Source organism: Lagopus muta, chromosome 15 (assembly GCF_023343835.1).
Source record: "Lagopus muta isolate bLagMut1 chromosome 15, bLagMut1 primary, whole genome shotgun sequence".
Taxonomy (NCBI): Eukaryota; Metazoa; Chordata; class Aves; order Galliformes; family Phasianidae; genus Lagopus; species Lagopus muta.
Genome location: NC_064447.1, coordinates 7754270 through 7770909, shown reverse-complemented (window position 1 = coordinate 7770909; position 16640 = coordinate 7754270). Strand labels below are relative to the sequence as shown.

At 42.3% G+C, this 16640-nt stretch overlaps 1 protein-coding gene across 1 annotated transcript; it reads left to right on the top strand.

Moving 5' to 3' along the window:
• The first annotated feature begins 116 nt into the window (after positions 1-116).
• Positions 117-16435, top strand: NDE1 (nudE neurodevelopment protein 1). Its single transcript, XM_048961817.1, has 9 exons — positions 117-268; positions 7096-7223; positions 7603-7756; positions 10322-10470; positions 10800-10936; positions 11990-12169; positions 13234-13325; positions 14174-14310; positions 15429-16435. The coding sequence occupies exons 2-9, from the start codon at positions 7138-7140 to the stop codon at positions 15520-15522; spliced, it is 1029 nt and encodes a 342-aa protein (XP_048817774.1). The 5' UTR covers positions 117-268; positions 7096-7137; the 3' UTR covers positions 15523-16435.
• The last annotated feature ends 205 nt before the right edge of the window (positions 16436-16640 follow it).

Sequence of the window (16640 nt, the reverse complement as noted above, 5' to 3'; positions counted from 1 at the left end):
CTCCCCCCTCCTCCCCGCCGGGCTGGGGGCGGCGGCTTTTACACGGCGCGGTGCGGCGCGCCGAGAAGGCGGGGCGGGGCGGGGCTGCGGAGCGGGGGTAGCGGAGTTACCGGAGTTACCTCACGGCGCGGCTGTTTGCCTACAAGACCGGGACAGAAGTATGGTGTCAGTTTGCGTAGCCGGGACTTGTTTCTTGGGAGCCGAGCCTCTTCTGGAGGCGAGGGGAGTTACAGGGTGCGGGCTTTCTCACGTGGCGCTGTCTTTCGGCGTAAGTGACACTGTGATATTTGGCTAACTCCTCGTTTTACCTTCGCTCTTAGTGGGTTGCAGCCGCCAGCAAAGCGCAGAGTGACAGTGCTCGTATCCAAATCCAGTTTTTCTCACTTCTCACTTTTTCCAGTTTTTTTTTCACTTTGTCAGTTTGTTCAAGGTTTCAAAGGGGTTTTAAAGTCACGAGAATCTCTTCCTTTCTTAAGCAGACACAAATCCAGTTTTAGAGACTGCAGAGAATTGTGGACCATCTTTACACACGCAGAATTAGCTTTCGCTGATGTTAAGTGCTTCCTTTTAGTTTGTATGTGGAGTTCTACTATGTTGCATCTTGTTACAAGTTCCAGTAATTCTCAAAAACATCAGCATTTGTGATGACTGCTGGTGATCAGATCATGTTCCAGCCATAAAGCTCATGGTTCTGTATTCAGTTGTTCAGTGTTTGCAGCAAAGCCAACTTCCTCCTATAAATACAGTTTATTGTTGTGCATTGCATTGTGGATAGCAATAAGCTAACAGCAGTACGGTGCTGTGATTAGATCTGTGGTCTGTTGTGTTCATTATCCATTTGATTTCCTTAAAGTCCTCCCTTTTAGCTAGCAAGCTTTAAATTTATCATCAATAACCAATTCTTGTGGCAACCTGCTGCAGAATAACTGCCAACATCACTATGTTGTCCAGTGTCATTCATCAACGATTTAAGTTGTCTGTTGATTTCACTCCATTTAAATGTATCTGTTAAGATCTTGCACCACGGGGTTGGATTTTGGAAATACTAAGCATTGTGGTTAAGCTTCACCATCCCAGCGGTGGTATCGCAGAGCCTGGCTGCCGTATCTTCACTCCGTTCCACCCTTCGTGCTGCTTCTAGAGTCAGCACATAAAGCTCCACTGATGTTGTCAACACCTGAGGTTGCCTAGGGATCTTCTTGGGTTCCTTGCGTTACAGCTGCACTTGGCTTTAGCACCTTTCTTTAATGTGTGCACAATGCTTTACTTTTGTAAACTTGTTACTTTAAGTTTGATTTCCAAGTCACCTTTAGCAATTATTCCACAATAATTAAAGAAGCTTTCTGTTAATATTTACTGCTTGTGTACAGCAGCACCTCTGAGCCTCTGGTGTCTCATAGCATCTGCTATGCTGTTTTGGAACCAGATGAGAGCCTAAACAGATTCTTCTGAAATCTCAGAAATTTTTCTGTACTTCACCAGCATTTCAGGGTGAGAACTATTAAAAATGTTTGGGTACACTTTTGATATCATCTGTGCACTCATACTATCCTCAAAGAAAGAATTGAAATAAAACATTATTTGTCCCTAACTTTCAAACAGTGTATGAATTTTCGAATTGTTGGGGACATAGTATGATGGCACATGATTTACTTTCTGTAACTTAGCCATTGAAAACATTTTTGAGCAATGACAACTGCAAACTGCTGTTAAATGATTTGTTAAATACTTAATTTAGTTGCCTATTAATAGTTGTATAATAATTTGTCTCCATTTACTTCTGTTGAATGTCTGACCTCAAAATTCAATTAATTTGCTGAATATCTGACCTGAAAGTATAATTGCTTTGCTCACCATTTTCAACTAAAGCTATGATAGCTCTGCATGGGTTTCTCCTATGATAACATTCTGCCAGAAAAGCATCCATCGTTGGGTAACATCTCAGTTCCCTGCAGCGGTAAGGGCAAGGTGCAGCCAGCTTTGCAGAGTCAGGCTCCGCTCCAGGCCGAGTGTTGCCTTGCTGAAGTAATGAGGTGGGATCAAGGCACTGTGCATGGGTGCCCATGCTCTGGCAGTTAGCACAGTGTGCTGTGCGGTGTGCAGAGATGCATGGGTCGGAGCCTATCTGTACACACGCGTGCTTTGGTTTTGACTCAGGAAACAAACACCGGGCACACCCAGAGACTGATGTTTGTGGGCTGCTGAGTAGCAACGCAGCTGGGGCACTTGGGAAAGCTCCGCATGGCTCAGCCCTGGAATGGAGCAGGGCAGGGCTGGCACAGAGTTCCCTGGTTTCGCTCAGCCCTCTGTTGGCCTGGCTCCCACTGCGGTGCCCTGGGCCTGTGAGCGCTGAGCTCACGGCGCAGTGCACCTGAGGCGGTGTAATATTTCACAGAGCGCTGTGTCCTTGCGATGCTGGCTGCAGTGTCTGGGGCTCGTTCCTGGCTCATAAAAACGGACGTAATGGAGGAACGCTGCTTTTTCGGAAGAACGTTTTTCGGAATCACAAAGCAACCCTAGATGCGAAGCTTGTCCTCTTTTAGAGCATTTCTAGGGAAAACCGACAAACGTTTGAAATGACAGCAGCGTGGAAGGGCGGTAGATGCCGCCCCAGCCGGAAGGCGCGGCTGTCGCGGGAGGGGCGCGGCGGGGCCGGGTGCCGCGGGGCGGGATCAGCCCGGGCCCTGTTTGAAAATAACGAAAAGTTCCCAAATGCTGCTCGAGCCGCTGATTGGCGGAGCGACGCGGGGCACGTGACCAGCAGCCAATGGGGCGGCGGAGGCGGCTGGCCGGTCGCGCTGTGAGAGCGCAGTGTACCTCTGCGTAGGGTTCGGCGGCGGCTGTGACGGGCCGTTGCGGCGCGGGTGGAGTGGGGTGCGCTGCGCGTGAGGTGAGAGCGGTCTGGGGGCGGCGGTCGGGCGCAGGCTGTCCTGGGGCGGATTCCTGCGGGAAAGGGACGGCCGTGGGAGGCAGGAGCGGTACCTTGCCTCCCCTCGGTCCCCTCGCGCCGGGCTCCGTCGCTACGCTTCGGCGGTCCCCGCTGTGAAGGAAGTGTGGGAGCGCAGCTCGCCGGCTCGGCTCCGCGCCACTTCCGTGCTCTGAATGGAACGGGGAGCCCCGGGACTGCGGTTGCCGGCACCGAGGTCTCCGGACCTGGAGAGAACTTCCGAGTGTCCTTGGGAATCGGGCACGCGTTGGAGATGGAGCGAAGCGGAGCTGCGGTGGAGCGGCGCGGCTCCCGGCCCGAGAGAGACCTGAGCTCGTTATCCCTCGCGCTGGTTCTCTTTCGTACTGCTTGAACAAAAGGAGAGGGGGCCGTGCGGCACGAGACCCTCGGCGCGATGGGAAAGCTGCTTTCCAGGAGCAACCGGCTGACTTAGATTCTTTGAGCTTCTTCTCTGCCGTGCAGTGCTTACGATGGTGTTTTAGTCCTGCCTTTGCTTAGTCTTTCTTCTCTCTTTTATTTCTCATTAAAGTAGAACATGCTCTGACTCTGGCAGTCGGGCAGAGCTATACAAATGGCCAACGTCATTCACAGAGTTAAAATGTTCCCTTATCAGAAAAGTTATTTGATATGCAAGGATTTTTTGGAGTTCCTTATTCTGGGACTGAAACAGATTTTAAGCTGAGGTCCCTGTGATCTTAGGACTCTGATTCCCAAACGGAAGGTTCTTCAGTAATTTTAGTTGTGTGACTTTTTTTTTTTTTCTCTAAGATATACGCACTTCTGATGTCACCTATGTGAAATAACTTCCTGGAACGATTATGCTGAAGTGTTTCTCTCATTGTAAAACTCCATTCCCCACCCCTGAACACTTCCACTTCCTGTATGATGTAGAGGTTTTGTAATGTCTGTGACCAGCACTTGTGCTGCTTGCATGCAGGAAGTCTGGCATCCCAGATGTCTTTTCTGGCTTTGTGAAAACAAGTAAGGTGCAGCCAGCAAGTGCATGCTGGAGCCTGTGACTTTCTCTTCTTGTGTTTTTTTTTTTTTTTTTTTTTCTCCATTTACCTGTCTCTAACAGAATATTAGTAACACTTTCTTCATGCAGGCACACATTCTTCCCTTTTTGTAGTGAGTCTGTGCAGTGAAAAGTTCCTAATTGGTTTTATTAATTACTTTCCAGTCAGTTTACATGCTGACTTTAAGCTGTTAAAAATCAAGTAGAGAGGATAGTGGTGGATGGGAATCAAGGCCATACCTTTTCTGATAGCTCTTTAGGAGAGATTTATGTTTTTTTTTTTTTCTTTTTTATAGGGGAGCTTTAGTACCTTGCCCCAAACTTAGATTTCTCAGTTTGTATCTTTCATCTGTGATAAACTTGAAAATCCCTCTGAGGTAGGATACACTGCAGGTGTACCGAGAGAAAACCTAATGGTGGTGGAACAATCTCTGCCTTGTTGTGTCCTCTCTGTAGAATAAGTATAGGTCTACCAGTCTTTCCTATGTTTACAGTTTAACGACCAATTTTAACTTGTAAATAGTCTTTAGTAATTGTAGCCATGGAACAATGGCTGACATTGTGAGGGTGTCCCTAATCTTTTTTTTTTTTTTTTAACAAGGGCACACTTACAAGGATGCTGTGCACATCAATTGCTACTTCTCTGAAAATTACTGGGTTCTGTGTACCTTCTGTAATGTTTATAGCTCAGTTAAAATCCTTTTGTTCGTGATGTGTTATAAGATGCAGATTAGTGCATTCTCTTGCTTTTTCCGAAGTGCAGTGTTATAACCTGAGAGCCAAATACAAGCCAACAGTAACTGTCTCTTGATTGCAGGCCTTTTGGTTCCAAAGGGTTGTTTGAAAGCTTTCAGGAGTAAATGTTACACTTCTTCACCTTGTCTGATTTCTTTCTGTTGACACAGGTAATGGTTTTATTATTATGCTTACATAAGTCAGAAGGAATCCTTTATTGGGACTTCTGAAAGATTTTTGTTTATGTAACAAAGTTAGGGATATCCTGGGTGGATTCTCTTCTTTTTAAATCAAGAAATTTCCTTTGTAGGAATGGAGACAATTAAGCATCCAAAAGGATCTCAGACTTGTTCTTTTATGTAGTGATTTGACCACAGCAATGGAAACCAGTCCTTCTTGATTTCTCACTGCACCTACATCACTTCTTTTTGTCTGACTTTACCTCCTGTCCTTCACTGTTAGAAAAGAATATCTTCTTCACACATCATTTGCTGTGTCTGGTGAGTGTCTGTGGTGCCTTATATGTTAGATGCTTCTTAATGTCAGAAGTACTCTTTAGCTCACTTAAAAATAGAACAGATGTATAGTGAACTGCCCTATGTAAGGAATGTTAATTGTGCTTGGTTTGAATTTTCTTCATAAAAGACAAGGATACTCTTTGGAAAATCCCTCCTTATACACACTCATTTTCCTCTTCTTTTTTCCCCTCTGCAGCATGTACTTCTGAAAATATGTAGAACTAGCAGCAACCTTGAGACTTTTTGCTGGAAAGCTCTTCATTTGTTAGTAAGAAGAGATTTAGGTTTGTCTAACCAATGCTAAGAAATGGGGTTTTAAAACTAAAATTCAATAACTTCTCACCTTTAGCTCCCAATCTAAATAGTGTGATATTAGATAGTATGAGATTGGATCTGGTGCTGTGCATCAACGTGTTTGGACCCAGCCCACTTATCTGTGACATCCGCTTTTTGTTCATTAACCTCCTGAAAAAATCACAAGCTGTGAAAACAACTTGTGCTTTCCTTCTGCTTGGATATGTAGGAATTGGATTTGGAATTGGAACCAGACTGCTTTAAATACTGAAGCTGTCCTCTGCAGTAGAGGCAAGTACATGTTTGTCCTGGGAAAGGCACCAAATAATTGAGAGCCTAAACCAGGTGGTTTTACAGAGAAGAAAGTGTGAATATAGGTTATGATTTATTTTTTTTTTTCCATAAGTGTAGAATTAGCTGGAAGAACTGTTTCCTCTATCCTTAAATTTCAGTGATACAGTTCAGACAGCTGCCATTGGCATGAACTGACTGACTCCCTGTCCTTAATCTGTTGAGGTTTCCATTAAGTTTGTAATGCTAATGGAATCTTTGCCTCACTAAGGGTTGCCCATGGGAGATTATCCAGAGCTTTAGGACTGATATTTCTCCCTTGTCAGGACTACCTCATATAAAAAGGTGGTACCTATGAACAGGTAACTTGCTAGTTACCTGTTAGAGTGCAGTATGCACATTGAAGGCATGAAGGCATTTCATTATAGTATCTACTTAAGTCTTCAAGCAGGAGTTACCAACTTAAGGTGCTTGATTTCCACATGGCTCTTGTATGTGTCATTTGTTTTTGGGACTATGACATGTGCCTGTGCTTATGCTTGCACAAGGACTGCTGGCTGGTCTGGATTGCTCACTGGGTTGCTGCAATCTATCTGCACATCTAGTCTAACCAGATGCTATCCCACTGGAACTTCTGTGGAGCTCTTATCTTTGCCCTAGGAATTTCTGGAATTTCCTTCTCCCATGGCTCTCTGAGGTATCAGGATATGTTGTGCCCATCAACCATATCTGGACTGTGATAGTTCAGGTTTTAAGTGGTTTTATCTACTGTAGTGAGAATTTTTTTTCTCTTATTTAGCAAGTATGTCCATAAAAAGCTTAGGTGCTTTTTTTTTAACTCATGCAGGTGTTAACAGAGGAAGCTAGAATCCTGAATACGTTCTTTGTGTCTCTTTGAAGTTTTTCATTCAGTATTTCTCTAGGGCTGTTGAAATCAAAGTTAATTTGGAGGTGTGTCTGGGATATCCTCTTTCTCACCTGTGTTCTGTGTGCTTCTGCACAGCTGTAGCTGAAGTGTGACATTTGACCCTCTGCGTTGTGTTGACTACAGCAAGCATCTTCCCTCTGACAATGTGATGTGCAGTAGCCTTGGGAAACCTGGTGAAAAGAATGTGGTGATTCAGTAGTGATTATCACGTTTTTATTATATCCAGCAGAGTGCTGTTGAGGCTGGTCTTTAGTTTGGTCTCCAGATATGCACCTCCTTCGTGGGGGGAGCGGTGCACCACTATACAGTGAAAAATAGAGTTAATTCACTGCGTTGGTTCTTAATGCTTGATCCTTTAATTTTCCAGGGCAAAATATGAAACAGGAGTTTTAAACTCTGCGGACTTGCCATGGAAGACTCAGAAGAACATCACTTCAGCTCCGTTGAAGAGGAAACCAGATACTGGAAAGAGTTGGCTATGAAATACAAGCAATGGTAAGGCAGTGGTTTCATTCCTTGAAGCTGTTTGATAGGATGTATAAGCAGTGCATGCCAAGACAAATAGCTGAACTACCTTGATTTTACCTCCCTGTGTGGCGCTATGTTGAGTGGCAGCAGTAGCAATGCAGTACCACAGGTTTCAGCATAGACTGCATCAGCCCAGAATCCTTCGTGCTTATTTGAGCTACTAATTCACTAATAGTGCTGCCATGACATTGCTGCTTTTGATCCCTTCTCTGGTTTTGGGTAGGACTGTGTGTTGGAGAGGGGCATAGAGCTTTCTGTGCTAGCAAGTAGTATTTTCTTCCTCTCCAAAATCCAGAAATTGTTTTGATTCATTAAGGTGAGTTCTGTTGCTGGAACTGTGTTCTAGTGCTGAGAATACACAGGAGGAACTGCGTGAATTCCAAGAAGGGAGCCGAGAATATGAAGCTGAACTAGAAACTCAATTGCAGCAAACAGAGTCCAGAAACAGAGACCTTCTTTCAGAAAACAATCATTTGCGAATGGAACTGGAGTCCGTTAAGGTAAGAGAGGATGATACAGTAGCTATGTATCCTAAGCGTGAAGGTGAATGAGACTGATGTGTGCAGATTCAGCTTGGAAAAATTGAGAAACAACCATCTGTAATCTGCTTGAAAGAGTTCTAAATACTTCAGTGTCTCAGCTAATGTTTCTGGAAATCTAATTCCAGAAGGATGTTCTGTTCCCCTGCCCCAACTTAGTGATTTCCATACCCCTTCCCCCCTACAATCCTTTTGGCATTAAAAGCTCTGCGCCTTACTTAACTGCATTTGTTCTGTCACTCTGGTGACAGACTGGTGTTCTTGCTCTATTAGTGGCATAGCAATATTAAATGCTCTGCTTATTGTATGGAGTGTTGGCCTGTTCTTTTCCCCATAGTCACGTAAATCCATAGAAGCTGATGAGTGAGGAGAAGTTCAACAAAAACTTGCAGTTCATTTGGTTAAGGAGAGAATAGATTGCTTTCTTCTGTTGTAAGAGCTGAGAGAAAAGGGCAATGAATGAACTGAAGCAGTCGGGAGTGGAAATAGTAGGAACTGGCATAAAACTTCTAAAAAGTGGGGAGTAAATGTTTCAGAAAACCTTGTTTAATTTTCACAGTGGATAAGTTTATAAAAACATATTCTGCTTGAAATGAGCATTTTAACAATTGGTTATTCATGCAGCCTGAAGATTGCAGTAACAGCCTGCACTGAAGGAATAGAGGCTCTATTGATGGTCAGGTCAGCTGATGGTTTATTACAATTGGCTGAAAACAAAGGCTCAAACCTTGCAGTTCTGGTCTTTTATCTGAACCAATCCAAGAGCGAAGCATTAAACTCATGAAGCTATTGAGCAGTGACTGAACCCATCAAGGATTGCTGTCTACATCTAGGTTAACACAAGTGAACTTGTACAAGTTGTAGCTTTGAATTTACCGGCTTGATGTGTGTGCTTGCTACTCCTTAGAAGCTGGAGTTCCTGAAGTATAAATGGAAATAATACTTTTGAAGACTTATTTAGAGCGTTGAAAAGCTAGCTGAAAGTAATCTGCTTCTTAGAGAGCTTGTGGGGACTCTTAAAGCCAAAGTGCACCTGTGCTTTCAGGGATCAGGAATTATGACAACATGGCACCACACTTAACTAAGTAGAAATTAATAAATTCAGAACTGTTTCTCTTCCTTCCTTCTTATCTCTGTGTTATATGCACTAAAGCAGCTCTCTTCAGATTATCAGTTATGATAGACTATATGCCATGGTTTTCAAGTTCCAGTGTGTGGATTTATTTTTGGTGACTTCAAGTGTGTTAAATTCTAAACAGAGAAGAATGTCAGGAATGCTACTTATCTAGCAGTCTTGGAGCTTTAAAGTCTCTGGCATGTTGAAGTCATCCAGTAGCAAGGTGGTGGAGTGTATGCTTTTGTTGTCACCTGATGTCTGGAAGTGATAACTAGAGAGAGGTTTGTGCTGGTGAAGTTAACCTTCTTCCCCATTGGTGTCTTTTCTAAATATGTGCCTTATGTGCATGCTGTAAAGGAAGACAGTTTGTTCTAGGTTCATGTCTGAAGCTTGTTGCATAGCTGCACCTGAAATGTTTTATAATCAAGACCTTTGAACCTGCTTTGGGTTAATAAAACCTCAGCAGTAGTGAAGAATCCTGCTGGTTCCTTTAATACTATGTAAACGTTGCACTTGGGTGTTCTTTTTCTTGATGTGTAGTTCCCTAAGTATTTCTTACTTATTCTCAATTCTAAGAAAGAATTATCTTCTTTCTCACATTCTGCTTAATGAATTTCTGGAGCTCCCAAGGCTCAGAAATTAGTCTTGTGCTGACATCCTGGAGTGAAGTGTACATGTTCATCCCATTCTACAGAATCAGGTAGAGCAGATGGCAGGCTTACAGCCTTTTGCAGGTAATTCCACTTTGGCCAGTGTATTTGCCTCACAGGTCCCATAGATCCTTTCTGTGGTGTTACTTGATGTTATTGCTCAAGGAGGTGCTAATTCTTGGGCCTCTGTGTTGTAGTTGTCACCTGCCTCTCAAAACAGCAAGGCCCTTCTGGCTGTCCCTTTTCTTAAACAAACAAAAAAACTTTTAGATTGCAGGATGCTGTGTGATACGGGAGCTTTGTATCCTTTGCCTGTTGAGATACCTACAGTTCTGGGCAGGACCCAGGCATGCTGGTGTAATTTCCCACTCAAAAACAAGACAAAAAACAAGTAAACCAACAAGCTGTTGTTTAAGCCTTTTTCTCAGAAAAAGGTAAAGGTTGTCTGCATGTAAGATTATGATACGTTGTGAATGGAGGAGAGATGGGGAAGTGCAAGAGGGAGCTGTCTGGGAGAGCAGGGAACTGCTCCATGCTATGGATGTCAGGAACTGTTCCCCAGAACTATCATTTGATAAAGAGTTATAAGAACTCTTGTCTATTGGCAGCCCAGAAATATGCGAGCAATTGGCTTTGTTGATATTTTACTGTGTGTAAGCTCATTGTTCTCTAAGTACCTCACAGGATCTTTTTTTTGCCTTTAAGGGGACTAAGGCAATACCAAGTCCCTGATAGGCTGTTTTATTTGTCCTTGACTAGGAAAAGTTTGGAATGCAGAATTCAGAATGGTACAGGCAAATCTCTGCACTGGAAGATGACTTGGCACAGACAAAAGCTATTAAAGATCAACTTCAGAAATACATTCGAGAGCTTGAGCAAGCAAATGATGACTTGGAAAGAACAAAAAGGTGACCAGTCTTCTATGTTCTCTTCTATCACCTCAGTTCTGTCCTGCAAATATGGTGACTCTAAGTAATCTGTAATGTTGGGCTTTTTAGCACTGCCACTCTGAACTAACCTGAGCTAAATACTTACCTTGTTGATGGTTGTGATGAAGGTATTCAAGAAAAATTATGAATGAGATTTTTTTTCCCTTCTGTTACTCCAACTGCACTATTTCATATTCAATAAAAAGCTAAAATTAAAAAATAATCCTAACCCAAAAGATTTTACCTTCTCTTGTGGGAGAGGGAGTTTCTGTACTCCTGGTAATAAAATCTTGTGTATTGTCTTTCAGAGCTGCTATAATGTCTCTTGAGGATTTTGAGCAGCGTCTAAACCAGGCTATTGAAAGAAATGCTTTTCTGGAGAGTGAACTGGATGAAAAAGAAAACCTTCTGGTGTCCATGCAACGTCTGAAAGATGAAGCTAGAGGTGAGACAGCAGATCCCCTGTTCTCCCCTCCTGTACTTGTTCAGTCCAATCTGTTTATCTTAGTTTGACTTTCATATTTGTATCTTTTAAATCTGCCATCTGAAATGCTGAAGCTTCATGCCCCACCATGCTTCTGTCTGCCTCAGTCCTTGAACTTGGTATAGAGGAGTTTACAGGTGCTAGAGTCTGTTTTAGACTTCTAAACTGTAGGAATGCTTTGGGATCTTGAAGTGTTAAGAAGAGTCAGCCCTGCTAGGGCATGTGCTTTCTGACTTCCTGTAACCTGTGAAGGTCCTCTTTAGCAACCATTAACCTCTGTTGTTTCCTGGCCTGTGAAAAGAGTACTCAGTGAAACACTGATAGAATGGTAAAGCAGTTGGGCTGTGACTGGCTTTCAGTTAGCTTTGACAGTTAGCCTTGTGTGTTAGTTCCTCAACATGTCAGTAAGACTGGATGAGAAAATGGAGGAGGCTGCACAGATGTGGAGCTGAAGAAACACTTCCAACTCTGCTCAGATTCTGTGACCTTGAGTGGTTCACACTAGCTACAGTCAGTCTATGAGACAGGAGTTCTCTGTTGCTGGGCTGGATGGTGATGGTTTCCACTTGGCCATAGCCTATGCTTCCTTGATATGGAAGGAGGGGAAACAGTGCAGTACGTAGGAATCTCAGCCTGGTAGGGAACTGGGATGGGGTGTAGCCAAGATACTTCAAGTTGCAGAACTTCAGTCTTGATGTGCCTCCACTTACTAGTCTGTGACATCTGAAAGTATTAATTCACTGCCTCAAAGAAAGTCATGTGAAAGGGTACGAAGCTTAAATCAGGATAACAGCAACTGAACTAAATACTATAAAAACAACTTGAGCTGCAATTCCAGAGAGGCTTTAAGTATTCATCCATATTTTGAGTGTATGCCTGGAGTGGTCTTTACAAGGATAAATGATTACAAGGATAAATGGTAGAGGTGAAGTATCTTACGAGCAAAATAAACTCTCTCAAATGCTTTTTATCTTAGTGAATAATGATTCTAAAGACTTGCTGCTTCCCTCACAGATCTACGGCAAGAACTTGCAGTACAGCAGAAACAGGAGAAACCCAAAACACCAATGCAAACTAGCCTGGAAACAGAAAGAACAGACACTGCAGTTCAAGCATCCTTATCTTTGCCTTCAACTCCCTCCGTGCACCGAGCACCCAACATCAGCGTACCCACCCCTGCGACATTTAGGAGAGGTGTGTGACAGAGAACGAGCACAGCAAAGCAATGTCATACCCTTGTTTTCACCACAGATTCTGGCTACGTGAGAAATGGGAAAATAGGAGCAGAGCTGAGTGTTTCAGTAAAGTCCACTTAAATCCAATCACCACGATCTCAGTATTCACTGACTGCAAGTTTGGGGCCTTATTCATAGGCTGCTAGTTTCCATTTGATGTGGATTGTCCAGTAATAATGATTGTAAGGGACTAGGTGAGCTAGTAGGACTTGATTATTTGTTCCCAACTGTTTCGGAGATGCGGGGCTAATTCAGGGAAGAGTTTAGAAACTTTGCATGATCTTTTATGTTACATTTCTTGAAAAGGCTTCTCTGTGAGGGTAGATGCTTAGAAAGAAGTCTTCCTTTTACTCTGGAACAGCACTACACTGGCAAGTCATCCTAGCTAGCTGTACTAAATTACTATCTCTGCTTTTGTGCTAATAGAATCAGTTACTGAAATAATCAATGCTCATTAAAAATAAAAATTCTGACCTTCTAACACTGACTCCTATCTCTTCAGTACTTAAAGTCAGAAATTTGTGTTAGCTGTGTATCAGAGATTACAACAAGGAGATGTACTGTCACATGCTGGTGACTGAATATTACAGTTAAGCACAAACAAAGATTGATTGTAGGCTTTGGTGCTCTTAACCTAATTTGGTAGGGGAGAGCTCTCAAAAGAGATTGAAAAAAGAGTGGAAGATTTATTGTAAAATGAGATGATGGCCCTCTCTGAGAACACACTTTTGGTCCTGCCTCAGTAATAGAGCAGGCTGGTAAAACAAATAGCTAGAAATTTAAACCACGGCTTGTTTAGAGACTTCAGTTTAGGACTTAGTAACTTGAGCTATCTCAGGGAGTCAGTGCTTCGTATTTCTAGTGGACGTGAAGGATTTGAAGGTCAGATACAGAAAGGTGAAGGTACTAATGTTTCATCTGCTCTATATGCCAGGCAGTCTTCTGATTTTGTCAAAGTGGGTTTTCTGTTTGTTTCTCTGTTTGTTTTTAAACAATGGGTAATGTATTTAACCTGCCCTGTAGGTTTTGAGGACAGTTACTGTGCAACCCCCCTCACACCTGCTGCCAGAATATCTGCACTTAACATCATGGGAGACTTGCTGCGAAAAGTAGGGGTAAGTGTTTACCTGATAGCCAAACTTCTTGGAAAGAAAGAGCTGTCTGAAAATGTAGCCAGGATTGAATATCTGCACTGCTGCTCAGACAAGACTGGAAAGCCCATCTCAGCAAGCAACTTAGCTAAATACGGCCTTGAAATTTGGCCTTGATTCTGTACACTTCTGAACAGCTCTGAAACAAAGACCCATCTCTGCTTTTCTGAGATCTTCTACATGTGTGGAGTCCTGATCTCTCTTCCTCTCCACACTTCTGAAAGAGTATGTGCAGAAAAAGACAGACTGGCATGAGTAAATGATGAGGGAATCTGTTCTGTTGGAGGGCAGAGAAGAAAGCAGGCTGATGCCTGCTGTCCATTGGCTTCTGATAAAGTTTTCAATAATACTCCAGTTGTTGTTTTAAGTAGGACCTAATGGCTTGATGAACTAATGACATTTAAAATAGTGCTGATGCTGGAAAGTTATCACATAACTTCCTCCTGCCTTTTCCCCCATGCTCCAGTTCTTCTTGTGTTGGCACAAGTATTTGTATGACTTGACAGGCTGACTTGTGGAATACAGCAGGAAGTTATCTTAGCGGTGAAGGTGGAACCATTTAGGAAAGGAGACCTGTGGTAGAGAATAGGGTATCTGTGGTACCACCCAATACACAACCTGATGTAAGTTTAGGGAAATAGATAGTTCAAGGTAGCATACAGCACTGGTGTCAAGAATCTGCAGGTTCCTCTACTAGATGACTCATTTTAAAACAAACTAAAAATTGCACACTTGCTTTTTTCTGCACACTGTGCAATTTTTGTGTCAAAATTACATCTTGTGACGTTGTACATTACCTATCTTTACCTCAGGCTTTGGAGTCCAAACTTGCCTCCTGCCGAAACTTTGTGTATGACCAGTCTCCAGACAGAACCACAGTGTCCATGTACATGAACAGAGATGTCCTTGAAACACGCATGAGTCCTCATCAGCCTCTGTGTGATACAGGGTTAGTGCCATTCTAAGCTTTTTGCCTTAGTGAGAACTTTCTGACTGGTAATGTTTGTTTCTTGTTTGTTCTTTATTTTGGTAGAGTCAGACCTGTTTCTGAAAGGAAGGAAACTTAGTTATTCAAGATTGATTTCCATGTTTCAGACCAGATTAAAAATTGTAATCTCTGCTACTGAAATCTGAAGACTAGCTGTGGTCAAGATCAAATTCAAAGCAATAGTAACACTTTATAGTAAAATCAGTGTTTAAATGTGAGCAAGTACAGCAGAGGAAGCTCATGCTTATTGGCTTTGTTTGATTTATGCTTTGTTCTTGTGCAGTGATGAATCAGCAATCAGCAAAATTTTGGCATATGGGGACTTCCCTTATCATAGTTAGGATTTTTATACACATGAGAACTGGAGGAATGGGGGGAAGTAGATAATGAATCGACTCATTTGAATTCTTTATAGTTGCTAAGATATATTTCCAGGGAGCAGCTGACAAAAGCCATTACCTAATGAGCTGGTTATCTCTTTCCTCCCATTCCCAACACATGGGAAATGTATAAGTTTATTGCAAATTAGAGTTCAGTATATAAGCCATGCCAATCCTGTACTGGATGGTTGTTTTGTTTTGTTTTTTCCCAAGTTTTCTCAGTATTTATAGTACAAGTTACTGCAGATGCAACTATTCAGCCAGACCCTTGATCTGGGAATACTCGTTTGTCCTGTTAATTGGTGCCCAAAGTTGTCATGTGGAAAGAATGTTCCATGTAGTACTTACTATTGCAGCCTGGGGAGAAACCTACAAGAAAGCCTCAAGGGCCATACATTTGTGTATTCCTATAAGAAATTACACATCTATTACTGTAACATAAGAACTGAAATTCTAACTCCTGTAAAATCTAGTCTGTCACTACTCAGAGAGAAATGGAACCTTGTTTTACAGTGGAGAACTTAGCCTAGTTAAGTAACAGATTCACTTGATATTCAGGCCATTGTTTTGTTTGTTTGGTTTTTTTTTAATCTGTTGGCTTCTCTGGCTTAGTGTTGCATTCTTGTAAATGACCAGTTACTGTGACTGAGATGGTAAAACTGAGCAAGAAATGCTCTAAATTCTGCTTTGTATTTGCAGGTTAGTGAAACGCCTGGAGTTTGGAACAAGACCTTCAAATATTCCAGGACCAATGAGTCATCCTTCACAAAGTGTTGTTAAAATGCTGCTATGAAAAGGAAAAATGAAATCTTATGTACATATAATATGAATATCAATAGGCAACCAGACAGAAGTGTAAGAGTAGGTGAGCCCTGAAAAAGAAGCTACTACTGGTAATGGCATCTTATGGCTTTGCCCTTCTGGCTTTTATGCTGTGTTGTGTGGGTAGTGTGATGAAGCAGTGTTGCCTAGCAGCACAGGACATAAAATTGCTTCCTATGTTCATTGCTGTGAATAACTCCTGCTTTGACACTGCCAGTTAAAGCTCTTGTCCCTTCACCTACATCAGGTTCCTAGTGCAACTCTAGGTTTTGGCTTTTGCAGTTAATAAAATCACCCATGATGTTCTGGCTTTCTGGTGCTGTCACCAAAGTTAGGGGAGTGGTTATAGGTAGAGATAGGTGTATTTCTGTGGAGAAACTGCTCAGTTCTTTGTAGGTTGCTTGCTGGCCAGAATCTCGCTATGTGAAATTCTGTCTGGTGGTGAAGCTTTGTAAGCAATGACTTACTTTAAAGAGCAGATAACAGTTAAGAGTTGAGGAATGCTTATTACTTATGGTACTCAGGAGATCCCAGGTGGTGGAGAAGTTTGCCCTGTATTAGCCTGTAGATATACTTTTGCTATATTGTGGCCCATAAAGCCTGGCTGTTGATTTGAGTTTCTAGTTCTAACATATTAATAAGTGGGTTTTACTACTTTCCAGACCTCCTTTTATTACTGTGCCTTGGGTATGTGTGAATTTATCTTTATTTTATCTTTGTTTCTCTTTAATGAGAAATGTTTCAGCTGTTACTAATTTAGCAATGGTTTTAGCTTGAAAAGTTCTTTCTGCTGGCCAAGTATATCAGAATAGTGAGTTCTTTTTTAAGTTGGCGTGTTTCCCCTACAGAAATACACTACATTTTTTTTTTTTTTAAATGAAATGCACTCACAGTATTAATACACATTAGATAAGCTTGCACTTACAAAAGCAGTAATGGCTAAACATTTTTATATCTGGGGAGAGAGGGAGAAATTTACATGACAATGCGTAATTATTTTGTTTTTTCAATGTGAAAACAACTACTGATGCATCTATTTCTCTGGAATAGAAAATAACCACAGGCCATTGCCATTATTCAAGCCGTCTA

Excerpts from the sequence above, each read along its gene's own strand:
- NDE1 (XM_048961817.1), top strand. The coding sequence starts at position 7,138 with ATGGAAGACTCAGAAGAACATCACTTCAGCTCCGTTGAAGAGGAAACC. Across the intron at positions 7,224-7,602 it reads GCTATGAAATACAAGCAATG|TGCTGAGAATACACAGGAGG; the intron begins GTAAGGCAGTGG and ends ACTGTGTTCTAG. Across the intron at positions 10,937-11,989 it reads TCTGAAAGATGAAGCTAGAG|ATCTACGGCAAGAACTTGCA; the intron begins GTGAGACAGCAG and ends CTTCCCTCACAG.